The sequence below is a fragment of the Ruditapes philippinarum genome, unplaced genomic scaffold, assembly GCF_026571515.1.
Source record: "Ruditapes philippinarum isolate M1 unplaced genomic scaffold, ASM2657151v2 ctg1096_1_1_1_1, whole genome shotgun sequence".
In the NCBI taxonomy this organism is placed as follows: Eukaryota; Metazoa; Mollusca; class Bivalvia; order Venerida; family Veneridae; genus Ruditapes; species Ruditapes philippinarum.
In genome coordinates this window covers 167,374-193,411 of record NW_026867118.1, presented here as the reverse complement: position 1 = coordinate 193,411, position 26,038 = coordinate 167,374, and the positions used below count along the sequence as shown (strand labels likewise).

At 32.6% G+C, this 26,038-nt stretch overlaps 3 protein-coding genes across 7 annotated transcripts; all 3 read right to left on the bottom strand.

Moving 5' to 3' along the window:
- Positions 1-1,914: 1,914 nt before the first annotated feature.
- LOC132734905 (uncharacterized) lies at positions 1,915-5,999 on the bottom strand. Its single transcript, XM_060721776.1, has 5 exons — positions 5,822-5,999; positions 5,278-5,463; positions 4,059-5,043; positions 3,187-3,274; positions 1,915-2,512 (listed from the first exon to the last, which is right to left on the bottom strand). Exons 3-5 carry the CDS (start codon positions 4,165-4,167, stop codon positions 1,999-2,001), a joined length of 711 nt encoding a protein of 236 aa, XP_060577759.1. The 5' UTR covers positions 4,168-5,043; positions 5,278-5,463; positions 5,822-5,999; the 3' UTR covers positions 1,915-1,998.
- Positions 6,000-6,182: 183 nt separating this feature from the next.
- LOC132734904 (uncharacterized) lies at positions 6,183-9,995 on the bottom strand. The gene is made up of 4 exons (XM_060721775.1): positions 9,356-9,995; positions 8,507-8,692; positions 8,039-8,154; positions 6,183-6,476 (listed from the first exon to the last, which is right to left on the bottom strand). Exons 1-4 carry the CDS (start codon positions 9,477-9,479, stop codon positions 6,294-6,296), a joined length of 609 nt encoding a protein of 202 aa, XP_060577758.1. The 5' UTR covers positions 9,480-9,995; the 3' UTR covers positions 6,183-6,293.
- Positions 9,996-11,672: 1,677 nt separating this feature from the next.
- On the bottom strand, positions 11,673-24,464 carry LOC132734900 (uncharacterized). 5 transcript variants are annotated; one of them, XM_060721767.1, is made up of 12 exons: positions 24,170-24,460; positions 23,191-23,376; positions 22,583-22,704; positions 19,667-19,799; positions 18,045-18,173; positions 16,635-16,811; positions 16,135-16,254; positions 14,328-14,408; positions 13,768-13,854; positions 13,362-13,473; positions 12,894-12,981; positions 11,673-12,615 (listed from the first exon to the last, which is right to left on the bottom strand). In XM_060721767.1, exons 1-10 carry the CDS (start codon positions 24,216-24,218, stop codon positions 13,400-13,402), a joined length of 1,158 nt encoding a protein of 385 aa, XP_060577750.1. In that variant the 5' UTR covers positions 24,219-24,460; the 3' UTR covers positions 11,673-12,615; positions 12,894-12,981; positions 13,362-13,399. The 5 variants fall into 5 exon arrangements, with proteins under 5 accessions (XP_060577750.1, XP_060577752.1, XP_060577753.1 ...); XM_060721769.1 differs by having other exon boundaries at positions 14,343-14,408; XM_060721770.1 differs by lacking the exon at positions 14,328-14,408.
- Positions 24,465-26,038: the final 1,574 nt, after the last annotated feature.

Here is a 26,038-nt window from a genome sequence, read left to right as displayed (position 1 = left end):
GATATATTTCAGGTACTCAGAGAACTCAACTTATGGTCCTATTTTTCAATATAATCGCCGTCTAGATCAATTCACTTTGCTCACCTGTTCTCCAATTAGTTTAACAATCCAAAATAGAACTCTCTATTTTGGTCCTCAAAGAACAAATGTACCGCCTCCATGACACATTCATTGCTTCGAAAACGTCTACCAAGAAGCTTTGTCAGTTTCGGAAACAGCTAGAAGTGAGAGGGGCCAAGTCCGAAGAAAATGAGGGATGGGTAAGAATTTCAAAGCCGCAGTCAGTTGCAGCTGCCATCGCTACTTGAAATGTGTGAACTGGCGCATTGTCGTACAGAAGCAGAACGCCTCGAGTCAGGTTGTCCCTCTTTTTACGCGCGATTTCTTCACGCAGACGTCTCAATTCGTCTGCGTAAACGTACCGTTTATGGTACGAACTTGCGCAAGATAATCATGATTATCCGCTGACTATCTCAAGAAAATGAAGCCATCATCTTCCCTGTTGATTGCACCCTCTTGAATTTCTTCGGAGGGAGTGAGCCAGGGTGCTTCCACTCTGTACTCTGTGTTTTGGATTCTGGATCTAAGTGATGGACCCATGTTTCATCCTGAGTTACGACCTGGAAGGTAAAATCAGGTTCATTCTCGTAGCGAGACAAAAGATATCTTGAAATGTCAAGCCTGGTCCGTTTCTGGTCGTCAGTCAATTGTCTGGGGACCCAGCTGGCGGAAACCTTTGACATGCCATAGACATCAGTTAGAATTGCCTGAACTGAACCAAACCTTATACACACCTCCCTAGCAATGCTTTGCGGGTCTCGCCTTTTGTCGCACATGACAAGATCGTGCAAGCTTCGGCCGTTTCATTGCTGGTGGCCTCTTTTGGCCGCCCAAGCCGCTGATCATCTCCAATGCTCTCCCTGCCCCTATAAAATTCAGCAGCCCATTTTTTCACAGTGCTATAGGAAGGGGACTCCTTCCAAAGTGTATCAATGAAGTCCTAATGGATTTCCTTGGGGGACATCCCAGAGGTACTAAATGACGGCTCTGATTTCAACTTTCTCCATTTGGTCTAAATGACACACCCCTGTACTGATCAAAGTGTGTTTTATGTTACTTAATCAGTGTAAAACAACGTGTTACTAGGTCAGTTATCTTCAATAAAATATCGGTATCGACGTATCGTGTGTAAATGTCAGTGTAATGGCTAGAAGTATATCGGGTCGAGAACTTTTTGATCAGACATCGTATGCATTTAACAAATATTAAAAGAATATTAAGTAATTCGTCCGGAAAAGAAGTGAAACTATAGAAAAGACCAGTAACGTTTATTAATGCATTCGAAATAATTTAATGAACTAGTTTGTTACTATGAATAGTATTTATAAAATACACTCATTGTGCCAACATTACACATATAGATTTTTTTCATTTTTACCATCGTGCTTTAAGAATGTTTTTAATGCTTCCGAGGGATTACTTTTTTCAGGTATTTATACATCACAACAGCAGGTGTTAAGTGCTGTGTGGCAGCCGAAAACGTTACCCCGTACTTTACTTTAGTGTTGTTATATTTTTTCTGGTCCTTCGGAATCATTGAGTCCAGCACTTTTTAGTGTTGAGAATTGAGTACCGCTAAAGTCTGTGCTAGGGGGAAGTGAGGGATGTTGCACTCTTTCATTATCCCTCATGTACAGACTCAATCCAACCGAGTGGGCAATTTTCATGTAATTTTCTTGTTTTAAGGGCTTCCAATGGATCACTTTTTTCAGATATTTAAGAACTACGCATGTCTTAAATAATGCTTTTGTAATCAAGATCACAAAGAGCGTATGATATTTTTACGTTCATTCATATGGGTCGACAAAACTCTAAGCATTGTCTCAATTATAGCTATAAATAATGCATACTACATTTTTTTGTATTTTATAATTTATTTCAGAAATTAAATGCTTTATGTGTTAGTTTATAAATTGTGCGTGTTCCTTTTCAAATATTTTACTGAAAGCTAGCAGTGTTATAGACATTGTCCACTTGTTTTCTTTCAAACGGATCAGAGTTGGTATGATTGTAAGGGCTTTCTTCAATGGTGTTCATACCAATTGCATGCTTGCCAAATTTAATCACGCAATTCATTGATGCCTCTGCCGTTGTGTTGTATGTATCATCAAATGCTCGCATTTCAGTTTTAGATTTATCATTTGTAAGATCGTAGATAGGAGTGTTTCCAGATTGAAGTTTATTATATATATTGTCTTGTTTCTTTTTTAATGCTTGTCTATCGTTACCAGCGATGTCATATGCTGCTTTTTTAGTGTTTCCATCTTGGTCAGGCATGTTGTAAGTGTTATCAGGTGAATCATAATTTCCTTTGAAAGATGCATCTATACATTCATCATCAACAAAATCGTATGAACTGTTTAATTGCGAATTACGGCTTCTAGTCTTTGTTTGCTTTTGATCAGCTACCTCAGCTGATTGTTTCCCACCAGTACAGCAAATAATTTTCTTCCTATAAAAATGTATCACAACAAAAAAGGAATGAAAATAATTAGACATTACTTATTGAATACTTCAGTAGACAATTGTAGTTAAGCTTTTATTAATTCAAAATATTCAAAATATTTTATTAAATCAAAATATACTGATATGTTACCTGGTATGTGAAGATAAAAAATCTTTACGACAATCTATAAAATTATATGTTATAATTCTTTATAACTCATTATACTAAAGCCTTATTAGAATTGATCACCTAAATATATTTCATAAATATGTCCAATTTATAAAAAAACTTTTATGTAAAAACTATGTATTACTAAAGTAATACTGTTTGAAATGCATTAAACACAAACTACATTAAGTTGTTTGCTTTTATTTATATTTTTGAAAAAAGTAATGACAAGGTTTCAGCAAGCTAAAAGTTTTTACAAGTAAAATGAAAACAATCGTGTTCTTATTTAGTATCAAATCAAAACTTGTGTAAGAAAATAAGGTTGAATTTTGTAAGCATGTGGATCTGCTCAAAAACTCTATCACATATCAGTTAGAAAGAGTTGTAGCTAATAACGTCCATGGTTTCAATGTATTGAACGGCATGTTTTAAATGTTGACAAAAAAATGTTTAAGATCAAATCCAAATATGCAGGAGGTTTTTTAAACTAAATTTTCTCTGATAAACCTTACCGTTTGACTAGAACCAGTAGGATCACTATGACAACAACAAGCAGTGTTGCTGAAACTGATACCCCTACAACAACAGTTAAATCAGTGTCTGAAAACAGATATATAAATGTCAGTATTAGAAATAAAGTGAATGATACAAGTAAAACAAGTAATAAATAAAAGAAAATATAATGCCAAAAAAACAAAATAAAACTGATACAGCAAATTAGCTTCCGAAAAAGGAAGATATCGAATATATGAATGTATCTGGATAAGTACAAGCGGTTGCCTCTTTTTATATATCAAAACTCTAATCAATTCATTCAAAATTATGCTAATTATAATGATTTTCTCAGTCTCTTTTTTAAATGGTTTACCGAATTCAGCAGCTCAATATTAAACACCAGAAATATGTTTCATTGCATTGATATGATTGACAAGATTACAGGGAAAACATTCCGATCATAAATCATACACTATTATGTAAAAATGATCCAATTAATTTAAGAAATTGCATTCGCAATTGCAAAGACATTAGCGTGCATATTACTTAAGAATGTAAAGACATAAGTGTATGATCTATCATTGCTGCTGTTGCTGTTTCAATGTATCAATTACTCTTAATTGATATTATGTTCGTATTGTTATTTTGCCATAAAAATGCAGTACTTTTAACAGAAAAAGAACCTTTTCGAAAGAGTAAAATGCATACGAATGTTATCCCGTAAGAGTTCATACTTTTAGAAACATATGTATGTTAATGGTGTTTGACAGACAAATACGATTTGGCTCTTATGGGAAATACTAACATCTAAGTTTGTTGATGAGTACATAAATATAGCACTCCAACAAGAAAATTCTAACAATTGTAAAATTTGTCTTATATCTTATACCATCGGATGATGAATCATAAGATGACTTTTTCATCACGCCAGTCGGCGTAACAGGTGTTTCCGGCGTTTTTGACATTGGAATTGATGAGTGTGCTTTAGTTCTTATCATCGCTGAAAGTGTTTTAAGTATTTACAAGCTTAACATGGTGTACAGTTAAAATCCTAGCATTAGTATTCCTTTTCATAAATAAGATCACAATAATTAGCCATATGTTTTACAAAATTATTTGTAGTTAATATAATAATGTGAAATATAAATGAAACGAATGATGAGATTAGAAAGAGACTGATATACATGTATAAAGTTTCAGTTATGTGACATTTTTAATATCAACATAGAGAGTCTTTAAACACTGAGAAAAAATAAATACATTTGCTATCTTTACTATGAGTATGTTTTGTATATAAATGGTTATTATCATTTTGGCTAGTTATGAACTCACAAATTTCCATTCTCACCGGTTCACCTTTGAAAATATATAAATGATATTTGAATCATGCTAATTAAATATTAATGTTATAAAAAGCAAATAAAATTCACGAAATTTTTATTCAATGTACATATAGACTGATGCTCGCGCAAGAATTAAGAATATATACCATTACCTTGTACACAGTGTCAGCAAATATTTGAAACAACACACTTGCTTTTCAGGGATTAAAAACGCAATCAATGAAATTGTATAAAACGGAAATTTTCCTTGTTATACTATAAAGAAGATTCATTACACAGGAATAAGATTAATATTCCATCAATCTACTCATTTAATTATGCTAGATACTATCAACATAATATTGTATTTATTTTTTTATTCATATAGTTTTTATAAGAATTGTATATTGAGACATGATAAAAGCAAAATCTTACCTTTGCAGAGAATGTATTTGCTGGCGTCATAATCTTTTGAAAAATGTAAAACGTATCCTAGGGAAACCTCATATTTCAAATACCCGTGATTTATATCAGACGAGTTTTTTCGGTATTCTAAAAAAAAAAAAATATCTCTTTTTAGGCTTCTTGATTGTCTAAATTATATGATGGTACTTATTTTATTTTACACGTTATTATACACGAATAGAATATATAAGAACATATAAGTAACTAATGGTGAAAATACTATATACATCAATAATTATTTCTATAGCAGTAAATCTTATCAGTTTAATTATTATGATACTTAATGGTGTTTATGAATGTCATTTTGAAAACATCAAGTACCAGTTTCATTGTAAATTATATCGCTCCAAACGATCCCTGTCCAGCCGTTTTTGGCCATGTTGTAAGTGACATTCACATTCCGTACGTCTTCATATCCAATCGGATAACCATGTCTTTGAAAGCACAGTGCCGCTGCATTCATCCAGCTTTTCTGTTTCATATTTATTTGTACTGATCGGTCTGAATCTTACAAAAGCAGGAAAGAAGAAATGTGAAATATTTGCTAGCTATATATATTATAGAAAACATTATTCATATTCCCACAATAACTCGATTGATTCGGCTTTGCAGCAACTGTGAGCATTATATATTGTAATATAAACGAGTTATCCCAAAACATATAACGAAATCTCATTAATTCGAATGAAAAAGTAAGAATTCTAAATGTGTATATTGTAGTAATAAAGATGCATTTGTGAAATTTAACATGGATAAACATTTATGTTTATTTATTATATTTATTTTCTTTGTACAGTTTTATACATTGAACGGCTTTCATATAAAGCATACTGCAGTAAAAACTCTGTAATTAGTAAACACTCACCAGATGTGCAAAGTGCCGGCATTTGTTCGGAACAATATTTCCATTCATACGTTTTGTTTCCTTTACTTTTGTCGATACCTATTTTGAGACAAGTTTTGTTGTCCTGTTTTGCAGCAGGAATATGTTTAGATTCTTCCGAAAATAATGATAAATATACTTAAATTTCAACGCCTCAATGTGATCAAAAAATAATTCCTCAGCAAATGTTTCATATGTTATAAATCAATATATATTCTAATTTGCTGTCCGTATAACTTTACTTAATATATGTAAATTATAATATCATATTATTTTTATCGCTATGTATTAACCATTTACTTCCGTAGAAATGTCTACTTTTTGTGTATTTTGGCACAAATTATGTAATCTAAATTTATTGTTAGTGTATGATGATAGCTTAAATTATTTGTGTCACTTGTCTAAACTTTTACAATTATAGATCTATAAAAATACATTTGTATATAAATAACATTTAAAACATGAATGGTATGTATGAAATATAAAAAATGTTGTATTTACCGTTGTGAGGTAGCATTCTGTACAGTGAAATGACCTTGTCTCCGCCACAAGCAGCGTTATAAAAAACAGAACATCCAGCATTGCAGTTTGGATTTCTGATACTACTTATAACTGGTTTGTCTGATATGCAGTAGCACTGTAAATAACAATGTGTCCCAGAGTTTACATATTAGAATGTGGTAGAAAATTCAGTACATAATAGATGCAATAATTTAATTAAAACAAAAAAGCTATTTCATGGGGAAGAGGGTTCGGACGATGATTATTCAGCTTGCATCCTGCAGGCAAAACAAAAAACAAAACAAAACTTCTTGTTGTATGACCCTTGTTATTGGCACTATAAGGAACTGCCAAACAGTCAACAAAGAACGCCGGTGTGCAAAATGTAATCAAAATATACCTACGAATTACTAGTTAAGGGCACTTTTTAGATATAAGAAGGGTTAATTTTCAGTTTAAGAATCTATAATAACATCCTTACGAAAAATATTTTCCTACTGATCAGTGTTTAGTAACAAATAATAACATTTAATTAACATTAAAATAATTGATTTTTCTCAAAATATTTGAAATATGTATACAAATGTTACACTACCTCATCACTTTATACACTTGTTTAGCCATTTTTCTCTTAGAGAGCCTAATTCAAATTCAAAAATAACCAAAATATGGGGATAATCAAAGTTTCCCTTAATTTTCAATGTACTTTTACCGAGCAAATTAATTGATTTTGCTCAAAATATTTGAAATATGTATACAAATGTTACACTACCTCATCACTTTATACACTTGTTTAGCCATTTTTCTTTTAGAGAGCCTAATTCAAATTCAAAAATAACCAAAATATGGGGATTATCAAAGTTTCCCTTAATTTTCTCAAAAGTATGTAGGTTCAATGTACTTTTATCGAGTATTTAATATTTCATTTGACTTGAAAATATCAGGTACCATATCTGTCAATAAATAAAGCATTATTTAGCCAATTAACACCTTTAATTATTATATAAATTGAATTAAACACTTTATTCTTTCCAAAATGGATCTGAGTGATCCATTAATTTAATAATGTTAAAAGAAAAAAGAACAAATTTTGCCCTCTCTGGGGAACCACGCCACTCAGTTAAAATTGATTACTATAGTAAGCCTATTGAATACTCTTCAAAGCGGGGGTATTTATTAGTTGGGTTCCACCTTAAGTTTAACATAATATATTTCAACCCGTCTGTTTTAAAAACTGGTTTATGGTTATTGTTTAGCCTATATTGCTGAGAACATTTTGATTTGTTTAAAATATAAAGTTAATATTTCTTTCTAAATCTTATTGTGATTAAAGGATGAAGCCAAATAGCTTACACTATAAAGACAGAGAATAGATTTACTTCATGTTAATGTATATAAATTCATAAGTGATTAAATATTTCAAAACCCTCAGTATAATAACAAAATCTAAACAGCTTTCATATATACTCATCAAAATTTACAAGATCTGTTAAAATATTTATTATTTAAAATTAACATGTCATATTTCCAATTTCCTACTTATTTCCTTATTAATAAAATATGCCACGGTAAAAAGAGCCATCATATTCCGTTGTCATAGTTACGGTATTAACATATTCAAAACATCTACAGTGGAAAAGACCTCTGTATCATCTGTTCTCTCAGCTAAAGCTTATAAGGTGAACGATCATGCTATACCTCTTTCCTCTGAATCCCGATAAAAGGCGTGTTGGAACAAGCAGAATAACATCGTCCAATATTCGGTGTACCGAGTTGAATTTTGGGTATTTGTAAGTCCTCCGAACTCATGCAACCTATATGTAACAACAACATAGGCATTCATATATCAGTTGTGACCGGCACATTTGAAATAGAGAAAACATGTTTTCTTGCATACTTCAGAAAACAAACATTATATAAATAATAAAAATTTTACATTTGGTTATGAATAAAATTTCGGAGGCAATCCACTTTATCGTCCGATTCCCCATCAAGTTTAACATATTTTTTCTGAACAACTCGAAAGTCTAAGAAAATTATAAATATATGTTTGGGTCATGTTTTACAAAGCATAATACCACCTTTCCCGCATAGGTAAAATGTAGTTTCAGATTTTTAAGCTCCATAGAAAATTGTTTATTTTAACAATAAAAACGTAAAATTTACCAATATACTCAAACAAAGCAGTTTGTTGATAGTAACAAACCCAGACCTCTTTCTTTATAGAATGTCCATTCATATCAACTGTAAGCTTTTGGTTACCGTATTGTACAGCAGGTGTAGCTATCTCACAATTATTGCTCTTCTTTGTCAATGTAAATGTTGTATTCGAAACATAATAACACCATGACTCTAAAACAAACATGAAATTACTCAAAGGATATTTTTAATTCAATTGAATAACCTTATTCTGTTGGTGGTCCTCTGACAATTGTTTTAACAAATACTTGACATTTGTTAAGCGTCATTCAATTTGTCAACTTGTAAAAGAAGAGTCATGCGGGGGTTGCGTTCATTGAACGCCGCCTTTCCCTGTTGATTATGTTTATCATATATTATTTTAAGATATTTCATCATAAACTTAAATTGCAAAGACAATTTGCAGATTGATTCACGCGATAAAAGAAATTCCAACACGGTTCTTTCAAAATTATCAATAGCAATATCGACATGTTGACACAAAAGAAAAACTTTCCAAATTTGTAAACTGTACATTCCCCATCCCTTCCATTTTAGTTAAATATCATACCTATGGTTCATGTGTTATTTTATTACAGAAAATTTATGTAACCGGGATACCAACTTTAAACAGGTTTAAACAGAATAAATTCTTATGTCGGAAGCCATCCGGGTTATATGGGTTCAACTTAAACTAACTCTGTTATTAGAAATTAACGTTTCAAAGTCTTTATTAAAACATTATTTAAGTACCAATTATAATATATTTAATTTAAGTATCAATTATAAGTTATTTATATGACAAAACAACATACAACAAATAATAAAGAAGTTTACCTTGAAATATGATCTCTATAGTACAAAGAATGAGTATATCCAGTTTCATTCTCCACATGTATGCTTTTATTCTTCTATAAGAGTCTTTTCCGAAAATGAAATTATTCAAACTTGGTGCATACATAAGGAAATTTAATGGTAAGTACGTGTAGCTGTGCACGAACTATAGGATATACATGTATGTAGTATATGTCTTTAGTAACACTTATTGCTTAATTCACAAACTTAGCCGGACGTTAGTCATTTCCCGTCATTACACACTGATATACGGAAGACGATTTGTGTGCTCTCACTATAAGGGGGCATTTAGATTGACCCTTGTCCGTCTGTCCGTCCATCCGTTCTCATTTTGTGTCGCACGTAGCTCAAAAAGTATTTGACCTAGAGTCATGAACCATTACATGGATGTTGCCCAGCATGTGTAGTTGTGCACCAATGTGACTAAAGTTCAGATCTACTTATTTATTTCCTGTGCATCTAATGACGACCGAATATGGTTCGCCTTCTTTATAATTCGGATTTCCCGAGAAAGCTATTTTTAGCAATGCAATCAAATCGGTTTTGACAGATAGCCAGTAGACGAATTATCAAAATTCGGTTATCCGTGGAAATTTAACAAATTGTTGATTTTTGTTGAAAAAAAAATGTTTGAAGTAATTTTTAACAAATTAACTTGAAAAAATAGAGTCAATTTTTAATGAGCAAAGATTTTATTTTTGCCAGTTAACTTGATGACAACGCCATGTTTGTTCTTGAAATCGTGAAAATAACCTATTCAGTATTGTCTTTCCCAGGGTTAAAATTAGAAACTGCATCGCTTTCAAAATTATGAAAGCTCGCCGATGAATGGCTGTGTTAAAGGTTACCAGAAATGACTTTGTATTTGGTCACTGTTAGATCTAAAAGCGGAGCGTTATTTAAAGCTGATTTTAATTAGATTGAGATGTGCACCCGGGTATGTTCGTGTGGATTTATTTAGTTTTTGTAGAGTTAAGTATTTTGTCAGAGTTATTGCCCTTGACAAAGTAAAAATTTGCAAATTTCAATTTGCGTCGCATGTAGCTCAAAACTTATTCGACCTAGGGTCATGAAACTTTACAGGAATGTTGCTCAGTCTATGCACCTAGGGTTTAACTTGTGGATTTATTTTGTTTTGTCAAATGTTTTGCCCTTGACTTACTAAACGTTTGTAATCTCCAACTTGTGTCACACATAGCTCAAAAGTATTTTAACTAGGGTCATGAAACTCTACAGGAATTTTGTTGTGCACGTGGTGTTTCGCCTGTGGTTTTTATCACAAACCCGTGTCTTTTGTAAACCGTACTAGATATTCAAATCTGTTTTGATTATCATTTTGATTGATACATTAAAAAAATTTGACAATATTTAAAGAGATGCACATAACTTCGTTATGTTGCGCTTGTCGTTATCGTCAAACCACGTCATGTTTGATTATCTTTTCTTTGTATCTGGTTTAGTTAATTGTGTATGCTGTAAGAACGTATTAGTGTATTTTTTCAAAATTTTGATTGAATGACATATACTACTTTTCGTACAATTTGCCGTGAGACTTCCAATAGTAAATACAAATGTTTCCTCAGAAATGTAAAATTGTCATTACGGAACTTTATGCGATCTTTTAGGACAATCCTTGTACTTACATGTAGTATTTACATTAAAATATATTATATATTTATATAAGTGATGAACACTTTACTTTCAAGGTTGAGAAACAAAATATAATTCTTGACTTATTGATTTAACTTCTTTTACCCTTTACTTCCTTTATAAAAAAATATTAAACAAATTAAGCAATTCTACCGGAATAGACGTTTGATGTGTAATAGCATATTTCCTTTCATAATTAAATAAGCACAAACGTTAACTTTAACAATAAAACCTACAAAGTTTTTTGTATTATTAACCAAATGGTTAAGGGGGTGTTGTTTACAAAAGAAGTGTGGAAGGACGGATGTTCTCCTTCAGTTCCCATTATGGGCTTATTTCCTTGATCTCTGAAACCCAATAAGCAACATATTTTCACCTCATCAGCAAACTTTTACCCCCACAAGGCTGTACATAATGAACAAGGATATTCATCCCATAATATCCCTCAAGCCCGAACGGACAGACGTCGGGAGGCGAGTGTTGAAAATACCTCATCTTGAGCACGTTGCAGATTTGTATTTCTTAATTAGCACAATTGAATAGTCCATAGCTTTGTAAAGGAATTAGTAAATACATCTGTTGAATCTGTACGATCAATCTTAATTGATTATTATATTTACTATCCCGTTTTAAAAATAAGCCTATCACATAAAAGACAATAGACTCTATTTTTATTTTATGAGTTCCTCCTAAAAACATTTATTTGAGAATGTCAATACAGGTCATAGAAGATCAGAGAAAACCAAAACAAAATGGTCATTCATCATTTACAGCGTTCATTAGAGCACCTGCTCAAAACGTTTTTGCAATCAATGCCACACAGAGGTCATGCAGAATAAAGAATATTTTCTACGAACATTCCTCGATATACTAATAGTGTTAGAGCGGCTTCATAACCGTAGAAGGAATTTGCTTTACAAAAGATAAAATATATGTCAACATAACTTTCCGTAATGTCTTATAACAAATATAATAATGCATAACAATATACAGTTTGTACTATATTTCATCAATCTTCTGTATCAGCTTATAAATTGAATTGTGCGTGTTCCTGCCTTTCAACATTTTACTAAAAGCTAGCAGTGTTGTAGACATTGTCTACTTGTTTTTGTTCAAACGGATCAGAGTTAGTGTGATTGTAAGGGCTTTCTTCAATGGTATTCATACCAACTGCATGATTGCCGCCAAGTTTAAATCCAGAATTCGCTGATATATCTTTCGTTGTGTTGTATGTATCATCAGACGCTTGAATTCCAGTTTTAGATTTATCATTGGTGTGATCATATATGGGACTGCTTTCAGATTGCAGTTTATTATATATATTGTCGTGTTCCTGTTTTAATGTTTGTCTGTCGGTACCAGCGATGTCGTATGTTGTTACGTTTGTGTTTACTTCATCTGCTTCTTGTTCGGGCATGTTGTAAGTGCCATCACACAAATCAGATGTTGTTTTGATAGCTGTATCTATATATTCAGCATCAACAAGCTCGTAAGAATTGTTTACGTGTGAAATAGGATTTTTAGTCTTTGAATTTTTTTGATCAGCCACCTCAGTTAACTGCTTTCCTTCAGTACAACAACGTATTTTCTTCCTATAAAAATGTATCAGCAGAAAAGAAGAATAAATCACAAATGTAAAACCAATTAGAATTACTTTATTTAAATGCTAAAGCAGATAAATAAAATAAAGCATATTTCATAAATACATAAATATCAACACATACTTGTGAAAAAGATTTACTTCAATCCTGTTTTGGAAAAGAAACATTGATATTTTTGTAAACTTCACCAAGAAGTAAGTTACGTTGCACTATGAAAACATCTAAGGAGGCTTATAGTATCTAAATTCCTTTCAAATGAGGAAACATACCGTTTGACTAGGATCAGAATGATCACAATTATAACGACAACCAGGATAGCTGAAACTGATACGCCTACAATGACAGGTATGTCAGTATCTGAAAATAAACATGTATCGGTCTTTATTCATAGAGATTTAAGTTAATAATAACGCTAAAGATCGACGCTAGAAAGGCAAGTAATGCCTGTAAACCAAGAAATACTGCTAAAGAAAAAGATTCAGTAATACATGTAGAATGAATTTAGGTTTGTAAGTGTTTACACATTTACAATGGCTTCTTTCTTATACTCAACCACCACTTGATCAGCTCAAAATTTTACACACCCCATTTTTTTCTTTCTCTCTTTTGTATTGCTAATATTTGATTCTTGCTTATTAAAATATCAATCCAAGTCACTGAGAATGCTTTTACACACTCACATGAACCATTGTGAAAATGAAACAAAGGCACTAAATCGATTTTGATTTGTCCTTTACCTTTGGTTGATGAGTCATTGTGTGACTTTCTTATCTCGTCAGCCAACGAAACAGACGTGTGTATTTGGTGTGTTTGACCAAGATGTTGATGAAAGTCGTTCTGTTGTCGTTGCTGTAATCATTGTAAACACCAATAAGTTTAGACATGGTATATATCCGAACATCAGTATTAATACAGTCATATACTTGCACAAAATATTATATTAATGACAATGCCTATCACAGAACAATTGATATACTGTTAAATACCTGTTATAATATTTTCTTACTCTGTTAGATAGGTCGATCCCGTTAAATGAGGTTATAATGATTGCTTGAAATCAATAAGGTTATTTAATCTTCAAAATATATCAATTATTATAACTTTCTTAAATAATAATAACGGATAAATGCATAAATCATATACTGGTTATATGAGTATGTTTTGTAGGCGAAGAGTTATCATCACTTGTGATAGTTGTCAATTGTGTTGTTTCTTTTTCTACAGGCGTATCTGTGAAAAGATGTTGAACATTATTGGCTTAAAACGAAACTCAAGACTAGTACAATGAAAATTAAACGCAATCTAATGAAGCGCTCTAAACCACTGAGCCAAATGAACGATTTACTGACGCACTGATTACATGAAGGAAAGACTTTATTAGTTACAAAAACATTCCTGTCATATGAATAGATATCGTTTTGATAATTCAGACAAAAACACATTTGGGTTATATATACAAAACCAATCATGTTGTGAATACAAATACCATTGCGGTTGTTTATAATGAAACAATTTAGCTTGTTTTACTGTTTTATAACTGTTAATAAATATTACTTTTTCCGTAAGTTAGATTGATATCTATAAATGAGATTATAATAATTGCTTGAAATTAATAAGTTTCTTAAATTTCCTAAAATTATTATTGATTAATAATCAAATTTAAAATTAATTTCTCGGAACAGATATATGCATAAATCACACACAGGTTACATGCGTACGTTTTGTACTCGAAGTATCACGAGCGATAGTTGTCAATTTTGTTGTTTCTGTTCTCACGGATGTATCTGTGAAAAGACGTTAAACATATTTGACAAGAAACGGAACAAGAGACTGCAATAATAAAGTTTACATGCAAAGTTATACAATGCTTAAAACCACTGAACCAAAGAAACGTTTTATTGACGCACCGGTTACATGAAGAAAAGACTTAGTAGCCAAAAAATCATTTCTGTTTTATGAACAGAAATATATAGTTTTGATCGTTTATAGAAATACAATTCCGGTTGTTTATATAGTTAGCATCGCCAGTTGTCTTGATAATTAACTGAGCTAGGTGTACAGTAATACATAACAAAGCTCAAATCTTAACAAGTTCATTTTATCAATTGTTAAAAACTCAATTATTGTTATTTCCAATGATTCCTGTTGAGAGGAATTTCTCAAGTGATGCTCGTTAACGAATTTTAATGATTTTCAATAATAATGAAATATTAAATATGTGCTGTATATTATTCAAAAAGCATGCGACCAAAATTGCCGAATGAAAATGACATTTTTTCAAAAAAAAATATCCGCAGTTTATGATACAATGTGCATAATTTATAGCTCTGAATCCTTTTATGAAATGTGTCACTGTACGCTGATTTAGGTAAACCTCTGAGGCATTGATTGATGAGTTAACTGAGGGTCTGTCGGGGCTTGTGTCGACGACATGATAAGAACTTTTTGAGTCTTTTGGGGTTAGATCTTGAGAGTATGGCTGGTGTGGTAAAGGGGTAATTTTCTCAAACTACAAAATTGACTTCACAATCTTAGATGTATGCGATGGGGTGTTATCATGAAATAGACGAATATACCTAAATCTCGACATGGCGTAGTTTCTGACAATATTTCATGACCTTTTATAGCGTTAAATCTCGGTAATACCGACATGAAACACGTTTGCCTTCCCGGGAGAAGAATATTCAATAAATGACCTTCTTGGAACTCATGGTCCGTTGTGCCAGTCAGAATTTTTGTTCCCCATTCATACCTTATTACACACATTTACCTCCACCAAATCAGTAAAAATGTGCTTTACTGAATAACGGAGTTTTGTGCGAACCATTACTTAAGCTCTTATTTCTCCAATACATGTATTCTCAAACCGTTTCCAGACCATTTTATTTTTACAACAATAGTCATCGACTTACTCTATTAAAACTGCGATTTCTTGTAGTTTAAAACTGTTTTAAGCTGATGGCTCGTGTTAATAACGTTAGAAAGGTTTTGAATAGAGATGTTTAAGCATGTCAAAATCAACGAAATCGTGCATCCTCGTGATTATATATAATCGTACGTGTACAAAAATAAGTGTTTTTTTTTTTGTTACAAAGTATGTTTAAAGTGAGCAACAATCATCAAACTTGTAATTATCGCAAAATGACTGACAAAAAGATACGGTGATTTAAAAATTGAAACAACGAATGTCCGCTATTTGCTATTTAAGTAAGGAGACAAAAGGGTCTCTTGAATTGATAAATCGTAGATTCAATGATGATAAAAAGGACGTTTCGACCAATGAAAAATCGAGAAGTTTATTTGCACTATAATAAACTGCATTTACCGGCATGAAAGTGTTCGCTAAATTATTTGCAAGTTCTCTTTCGGTTTTATGTTTGTTTTGCTTTTGTTTTTGTTTTCATAATGAAAGATCGCATTACAATTGCATGATTAAAATTTGCCCTGTACATATTTTGTAATTGACCTAATCGAATAATACACTTATAAATATAAATAAAATAATCTTACCATTGCAGAGAATATATTTTCCTGTGTCTTCTTTTGAAAAATGTAAAACATATCCGTAAGGACTAACATATTTCAAATACCCATAACTGATGTCCAACAAAGTTTTCGAGTTTTCTAAATCTAAAATGAGTAAACAAAATCAAATTGCTGAATCGCATAATTTAGATTATATTTAATTTCTCTTTCAAGTAAAAGAAGTAACTACTGATAATAAACAGATAAAAAATCAACAAATGCGTTTTCTTAATTGGTCATTGGTGATTTACACATGAATGTATTCATGTATTAGTTATTTACGCATAAACGTATTAATAATATAAGAAAACCTTTAATTGCATGTATTTGATTTTGGGAGACTCTTTTATCCAGAAATCTAAACCAAAATGATTTAGAGCTTTTCAGTGTGGAATTCGGATTTTGAAACTTTTTTCTTGTTTTACGTAGTTGTTTACAAAAATCGTTCCAATCTTCTGAAAACATTATTTTATGGAAAAAAATACCATTATCGTTGAAAATTACATCGCTCCACACGATCCCTGCCCAGCCGTATTTGGCCACGAAAATCACATTCCGTACGTTTTCATATCCAATCGGATAACCATGTGTTTGAAAACACAGTGACGCTGCATTCCTCCAACTTTTTTTTTTATAACAAATTTTGACTGATTGGTTAAAATCTAAAAAAAACACATAAAGTTTTTTACAACATTACTATTTTAACAGTACATCTGACATTCAACATATCCGTACAATGCAGCAGTACATGTAAACAGGGTCAAAACATTTTATAATAGTGAACGTTTTTATCGTCGCTTTTCACTGGATAATCGTGATGGTTATTGGAGATGTTATCAGATACACTCCATGGGGCGTCCGTGGCCGAGTGGTTAAGGTCGTTGACTTCAAACCACTTGCCCCTCATCGCTGTTGGTTCGAATCCCAACAGGGACTTTGGATTCTTTCAGCTAGCTTACGGAACGTCGGTGGTTCTACTCAGGTGCCCGTTCGTGCCTGAAATAATGCACGGAAGGGCGCCTGAGGTCTTCGTCCACCAGTAAAGCTGGAACGCTGCGATATGACCTATACTGTGTCGATGTGACGTAAAACCCAAAACAAAAGATCCACTCCACAGTTGTCGGCTGCAACCGGACTAGAACACGATACTACTCAAAAGACAAAATAACATCGAGGAGAAAAAATCGGTAAAAGAACAGGTGGGAAATATCTTTTATGTTACATTACGCTACGGACAGTGGTTCATTCCGTTTTTTATCTTTTCATCTGTATAAATTGATAATTGTTTTCTGAATATCGTTTTACTATTTCTTGTTTCCATGCACAGTAAACACTTTATTGCTACAATAACACCAAGCACTGTTATATGGCTGTGTAAACCGTGTACTTGCTACTCCTTTAACTTGATTATTCCTTATAAGAACTTATTCGGAGACTGACAGAAATAGCCGCAATTGTTCGCAAATGCAATTCAACCTTTCAATTCCTTTTTTCTCGACATTTGAGCAATCAAGATGAAAAAGACCTCTCATTCTAATTTTTTAATGACGCAAACTTGTATTAACTATATACACGGTTGTTGATAATTTATAAAGTGAATTATTTTCGTTTCCCCTTAAATAAATTTATCTTGCTGTATTATAAATCCGTTATATAAAGATGTTTAGAAATTGCTGCGCCCGTGGTCATTTACGCAGGTTGGGTTAAAGCTTTACATACATGCTGTAATTTTCCCCTTATAACATGTCGCTCCTTTTGTAACCATTTACGTACATCAGATTGCCTTTTAAAGTTTATTAAGTTAAACGTTATTAAATGCTGAGATGATATTAAAATTGTGCAGTAAGTCATATATACCTGGAAAATATCATAGCTATAATATAAACAAAACTCACCAGACGTACAAAATACCCACATTTCGTCGGAACAAAGTCTCCATTGATATGTTTTATTTCCTGTTTGGTCGATATCTAATCTGAGACATCTTTTTTTGTACTCTTGTTTTTCAGGAATATGTCTAGAGTCTACCGATAAGGACATAAACATGAAGTTGAAGTTGCATGTATACATCTATATGAATGACAATCTAAATTTCAAAAATAAAACTTTTTTGTCAGTCTCTATTCAAGCCATCAGCAGAGATGTCAAATTGTTGACAGAACAACTTGTCCCTTGCCTTAGTGGGTTCGACTCCCTCCAGAGACTTATATTATTTCATGCGAGGAAGCTATCTTGTTTGCTTCCGGAAGGTCGATTGTGCTGCTTATGTGTCCACCAATCGGTACATCTCGGCTATTATTCATAATAACCCCGGAATTATTACGGATTGAAAGTAGTTTTACTACGTGGTTTTTATATGTAAACAAAAACAGAGGTGTAATAGTTGGTGATGTGTAGCGAATGTATATATATATTTGAAATCCAAAGGAAAATATAGTCTATTTCGGTAAAATTATGATTGAAAATATGTCTGACAATCACAATCATAATCAATTTAGAAAATGCCCACCGATGTACAATTGTATCTTAATCTGAATTAATGTCGACATGTATATATTTAATACTTTCCGTTTCTACAACCATTAGAATAAGTTTGTACATAATATACTGTTTACTTTCATACCTTTAAATTTCTTATTTTTGCTGGACTTTTACCCGATATATTGGAATAAATTTAACTCCTAGCAATAAATTACTATTGGTTTACATGTTAAGTTCCTTAGAGCATTGTCGGGTACCTGAAACGGTGCAGATTTTCCGTGATAGGGTGCTTCAATCCATGATGGAGGAAGGTATACAACAAGAATGCACGTGTCATTTTATTTCTATGTATTTAGACAAATCCGTTTTATATTGTAAAAGAAGAATAGTTGCATGTAATGTAACAATAAGATCAATAAGTTCACAATGTATGTTACATATGATATGACATATGATATATATGAACCTTCTTGTTGTTTACCTTCCTCGATCTTGGATGGAAGCACCGTATCACGGAAAATCTGCACCGTTTCAAGTACCCGACAGTGTAGCGTAGGTAAAACCGAAATACAGTATTCTTACTATTGTGTTTGAGGCTCTTATCCGAAGTTTGACGAATATGGTCGAAAGAATGCGATTGGTTGTCCGCTCGTAAGAGAGTCATGAAGGGGTACCTGATATCTTCCTCCATCACTTTTCCCGGATACAAAACATGACTAAACAGTCAATCAACAATAGACTTAAATTACTTTGCTTGTTAACTTTACTATATTTTACTAGATGAAAGCACACGCAGAATAGGTCATATGACGTCTTTCCATCTTAACTAGTGGTAGAAAACCCTCCGTGCATTATTTCAGTCACGAACGGGCACCTAAGTACAACCACAGATGTACCTTTAACTATCTTGATAGCTTCCTCTAAAGACCGTGGCGCAATACAATCCAAGAGCGGTGAAGGGCAAGTGGTTTGAAGTTCTAATTAAGTTAAAATGAATTTTGTTAAAGCATAAGGCAAAACGTAATCCTTTACGTACCGTTGTGAGATAACATTCTGTACACTGAAATGAAAGTGTGTCCTCCACAAGCAGCATTATACCTGTCAGTACACCAATAATTGCAGCCAAGTTGTCTTATGTTTTTCTTTGGTATGTCTGGTATGCAATAACACTGTAAACAAGCATTTGTAACAGAGTGACCTACGTCCCCTTTTTACATGCAGTACAAAATTGTGCTATTTCAAAAGAATGAGATATGGATCCGAACTTTCAGAGCAAACTCTTTATCAATGCTACTCTGCACATGCAACAATAAATTCATTAAAGATATAGAATGAAATAAATCCTGTGTATGTTTCAACAAATTTCGTTTGTATATATAGTTGTTATCACTATTTCAAAGCCATAAAATGTAACAAATAGAAAATCAAAACAGGGTTTGGTCTATTACAGGGTATGTTTCGTGTCGGGTCCGTAATTATTGTAAACATTTGTGCCGAGGTATTTTAAAATCTATTAATTACTGGGGGAAAAAAAGATTGACCTGACACAAAATATACCCTATATTAACTAACAATGTTAAGATGATCCCTAAGTATGACCTTGACCATGAAGGTAGGATTCCGGTTGTTATGCGTGACACGTCGTCCGATTATTGTGAACATTTGTGCCAAGTAATTTTAAAATCCCTTGGTCGATAAAACAATATTGATAGGACACAAAAATACCCTATTATAAACCATGTGCAGCTTTAATCTCTCCGTGTGCGCTTGACATTTGAGTTAGGGGTCCGGATGTTGCGCATGACACATCGTCTTATTATTGTTAACATTTGTGCTAAGTAATTTCAAAATCCCTTGCTCTATGAAAAAGTTATGAAACGGACACAAAATTTACCCTATAACAGACCATGTTAAGCTTTGACCTCTACATGCGACATTGACCTTGGAGGTAGTTGATTAGGCGAATGTCACATTGTCTCATTATTGTGAACATTTGTGCAAAGTATAATCAAAATCCCTTGATGGATGAAACAGTTATGGACCGGCCACGAAAATGTGACGGACAGACATACAGTTTGACAGACGGACGAACGTACAGACGGACGGTGTCAATTTCTAGACCCCCTTTATTCTACAAAATTTGGGAGGGCCAATGTTTTCTATAGATAACCATAAAACATTATTGTCAGATTTGCTAGTACATGTAGATATCAGAATAAAGTCTACAAACTTCAAATCAAATGTCATTTTAGCGGGAAGGAGTTGTATGATAGATTTTGATTCGTTTGAATCTACGTTAAAATATCTATCTAAGCCCCATTGAGATAAAACCCGATATCTTAAACAAACTACTTTCGGGCTTACTTTCTAGAACTTACTAGTACATGTGTCATCAACATGGTTATGTCCTCAGTGGGGCTAGAACAAAAAAATATCTGTTTTAACAAATTAACAACTAGGCAGTTGCTTCCCGTATGTGTTGGTCCCAGTGTCTTTCATTTCATGATAAAAACAGAAGTAAAGCAAGCTGTAGAGCTTTTAAATATACCCATGTAAAGTTACTACGGTGGTTCTACTAAGGTACCCGTTCGTGCCTGAAAGTATCTTCAGACAGGCCCCTGGGGTTTTCCTCCACCCGTAAAACAAAAATCATAGTTCATCTTCCTTGTTCTAAAAGGGTTCTTCAAGAGGCATACAATTTATGTCACATAATTTTAACATTGTGGTCTTTATATATTATAACCGTTGCTAATCTGCCGAAAAAAAGTTTATCTAGACACTATTCATAAAATATCCTAGTAACAGATATTTTATAAAGAAGAGTATTTTAACAGACATAGTTTTTGATAAGCCGACTATTGATACTCATTTACAGCTAGTTAAACCAAGGAACCTTCTAGTATTCACATATCAAAGCACCATAGTCATGTTATGTACATTCTAAAAGCATATACAAAACATTAGAGATAACACAATAAAGCAGACCACTGCCCTCTTTACTTTCAGAAGGCATTTGAAATAAACACATTCACAAAAGATAAAAACGTTTAAAACTCGGGGTCAGCTGTCAAGACCCGACCAATGGCTTTAGGCACATTTGTCTATATTATCATAAAATAGTCTCCCCTTGATCATAAAAAATGACCTCGAGTGTAAAATTGTTGAAATATGCTAAAGTGTCATACAGCTTTGATTCATACTTTGACAGAAGAACACTATGACCAAACCGATATATTGAATTATTCAAATATGCCCTTAAGCTTTAAATGACCTTGACCATCAAGGCCAAATTATTTAATCTAGTTTAAATTGACATGACTGTAATTCATTTACGAATAAAATATAAACTATATACGCCATATTTGACACAATAGATGTATTGTATAAATCAAACAGGGCCTTGACCTTAAAATGATCTTGATCACGAAGGTGAAAATATTTTTCTTAATGCAAATGTTTGCAAATGTTATAGAAATCAAAATATGTTTTTATAGATTGAATTTATACTTGGGCAAAACAAAGCTTATTGTTGAAATTAAAACTGAACATGTTGTTTAATTCAAGTTTAACCTTAAAACTAAACTGACCTTGACCGACTTGTTCAAATGTTTATATCATAACTTTAATAGTAATTATATGGATAGGTTTGATTCATATTTTGACAAAACAACGCTTATAACAATACCACTATGATGAATAATTTAGGTATAACCTTAATGTGTAAATGACATTGACTGTCAATGTCAAGTATGAAATTTTAATTGTAATTATACTTTTTTGCAAACCAAATGATGTTGTCTTGAAGAATTCTTTGCTACAATATTTTTCCTCCGATGTTTTGAATTTAGAAAGGCGGTGGCTCTTGTTAACATTCATACTTGTAAAACTAATGTCTTAATGCTGTAGAAAAATTCTAAATTGAATGAAGATTATCGTTAAAACAATGCTCTACCTTACTCTTCTGTATCCCGATAAAAGGCGAGTGGGAACAAGCAGAGTAGCACCGTCCGATATTCCGTTCACCGAGTTGTATTTTAGGTATTTGTATATCTAAGTCATCTGAACTCATGCACCCTAGATAAAAACAACATGATAATTATTCATTTCTAAGCTATTAAATTAGAATATCTTACATATATATTACATATATGACCGGCTATTTTTCTAATGCGTTTCAGCATTGTATGATGACTTTACACGCGTTCACGTAGCCGTTGAACGGCTGACGTCATCTTACTTTCGTGCGACATTTTCCCACCGTTCTTTGAAAACAGTCTAAAACTGCTTGGTTTTCTTATGTACTAGTCGTCAATAACAATTTGCGTTATTATAATTTCATTATACAGATTGCCGATAGACGGGACAATGTATGGCTTTGTTGGCATAAATACCTGACATTGAAGGGAAAATTATGAATATACATTGCTATCAAAATCAAAAGACCCATATTTTCATAAGAACCCATGACGTTAAAAAAGTATAATTTCATATCGAATATTGCTTAGAATTATACATTGTACATAGATATTTGTTATTTCAAACAAAATTACTTGAATTTACCTATGTACTCAAACAAGGCAGTTTGTTGATAGTAACCGACCCAGACTTCTTGTTCTATAGCTTGTCCATTCATATCAACGGTAAGGTCTTTCTGGCCATATTGTATGGTTGGTGTTGCTATCTCGCATCCATCTCTATTCCTTGACCATTGCAGTGTTGATTTTGAAACAAAGAAGGACCATGAAGCTGAAATGGCATGGAAATACAATTGTCTTAACTGCAGTGGCTTTTTACGTACAGATACATGACGTGTATTATGCTTTAGATATTTTCTGTGTATCAATGTTTGACATTTTTATCGGGTTTTACATCGCATTTGAGGTCATATATGGTGACTTTACAGCTTTACTGGTAGAGGAAGACCTCGGTGCCCTTTTGTGCATTATTTGAGACACAAACGAGCACCTGAGTAGGACAACCTTACTGGATAGCTTGGTCACATAAAAGAATCCACATACACTGGCGAGTTGGGAAGAACAGCATTAAGACCAACGACCTTACTCACTTGGTCACGAACGACCCATTGTAAAAGGAAGTTTTATATTAAAACTGACTTGTCATCTTATAAAGAAAGTCATTGTTGGAGACATTCAAACATAAAAATTAAGACGCAAAGGAAAAAACATAAATCACATGCACCCACGTGTTCGAATGAAGTTCAAAGTTCTTTAAAAGAAAAAAACAAACGTTGATATGGATATGTTGATGTAAAAAAACTTTATTCGTTAATCCCTCACCCATTTTTATAATCATATTTAAGCATAAAAAATTCAGTATTACGTCGTAAAAGTCCTATGTCTTTACTAAGTCCGAATATACAATCATAGCTTGTTCTTGAAGCCATATAGTTTATCAATATTTCGATGATTAAACATTATATTTTGTTAACTTATGTATGATAAAACTAAAACTAAAACTATGATAATTCTAATTCTTAAACGAAAAAATAGACGAAGGAAAAACAAATGAACATATTTACCTTGAAATACGGTGACCAGGACAGATAAAAAGAATAAATCCATTTTCATGCTTCACATTTCATATTCACTTCCTTCTAAAACGTCTTCGCCGTAAATGTTACACTTTGAACATAGGAAATTTTATTAAGTTTGACTAAGTGTAGTCGCAGTTATTGGCGGATGCACTTGAATGATGATATTTATCTACAATAATTATAGTTAAATCTTAATTACCGCAAAATGTAGACGAAATTCGTAAGGCTCGACAAATTACTATTAATGTCGACATAAATCGCCCAACTTTCGTGATTATCCGTGGTTCTGAATGAATGCGATAGTTTCTTCAATATATACATGACATAAAAAACATAAAAATTAAGATAAAAAAAAATGAAAATACAATTTTACATTCATGTTTGTTTGTTTGTACATTTGTTGTTGGGTACTTTTTGGGGGTTGTTGTTGTTGTTATTTTTCTTTCTTTTTTTTCTTTTTTTTTTTTTTTTTTTGCGGGGGGGGTGCAAAAATACATTATACAATGTAAATTGAATTATTGCTCATTTTGACACATCACTTTCTTTCGACAAGGAAGTAAGTGTAAAATATAAAAGTTCAGCAAAGTTGTTAAATGAATACATGAAATGTTGTATTGTGTTTCACAATCTCAAGTGCTTTCTTCATTAATTTATATAAATTGACAATAGACGCGCAAACGGAAACTAGCTTGTTAAGTGCGTTCGTATGAAATTTTGTTTCGACCGTGGGCGGGCTAGGTGTTTCATTTGGAGTTTTTGTTAACAATTTAAGAGAGTTTTCTTATTCGTGAAATTCTTATTCTTAACGTTAACTTGTATTTTTACACAGAGCAAGTTTATTTATAAGTGATCATATTGACCGAAACTGATTTATCTTCGGCGGATTTTCCTAATTTGTTTCCGCGCACTCGAACTATCGAAATGTTTATAAAATATTAAAGATCCTGAGTGTATGTTGTAATTAAGGATGTAACAACACTTAAGTGAAATTTTATATATGTATAATTATGGGACAGCAATGATGGAGTAAACTTTTCAAACCTGCAATACTTACCAGAGGCAATTTCAACAGTAAAATTGACAAATAGATATAATACAATACCACAAAATGACAATGATCAGATTAGAATTAAGACACTGACCACAATACAGTACGAACCTATTTCTGCAGTTAAAGGCCAAAGAAAGTTAAATGTATGTTGCATTAACCCAAGATCAGTTAAAAATAAAACTCTGGCCATTTGTGATTTTATACTTTCCTACAAATTCGATTTGGTTGCAATCACCGAATCATGGCTTGGAACTTCAGTTGACAAAGTATGTCTGAATGAACTTTTGCCAGAGGGGTATCAGATAAAACATGCCCCGCGCCCTGGTGGGAGAGGTTATGGTGGTGTCGCCGTGATTTATAAGTCAAATATAAATGTTAAGGTTCTAGCATCAACTCATGATAGTGAGTACTCAACATTTGAACATTTGGATTGCAAGATAACAATCAAAAATTATTCAATGAGGTTAGCTGTTGTTTACCGACCACCCCCATCTAAAGGAAATGAATTAAAAACTAGTGTATTTCTAGAAGAATGGGCAAAATTCCTAGCACAATTTGCTGTGACTGATAAGAACATTATAATAACAGGAGATCTGAACTTCCACCTGGATATCCCCACTCAACCTGACACAATCAAATTCACAAGCATTCTACAATCATGTGGAATGGTACAACATGTTCGAGAACCAACCCATGTGCTTGGACATACACTTGATGTTGTCATTACTAGGGACACTGACATCTTAATTTCGAACATTAAGGTTGTTGATCCAGGTTTATCAGACAACAAATCTGGAAAAGTG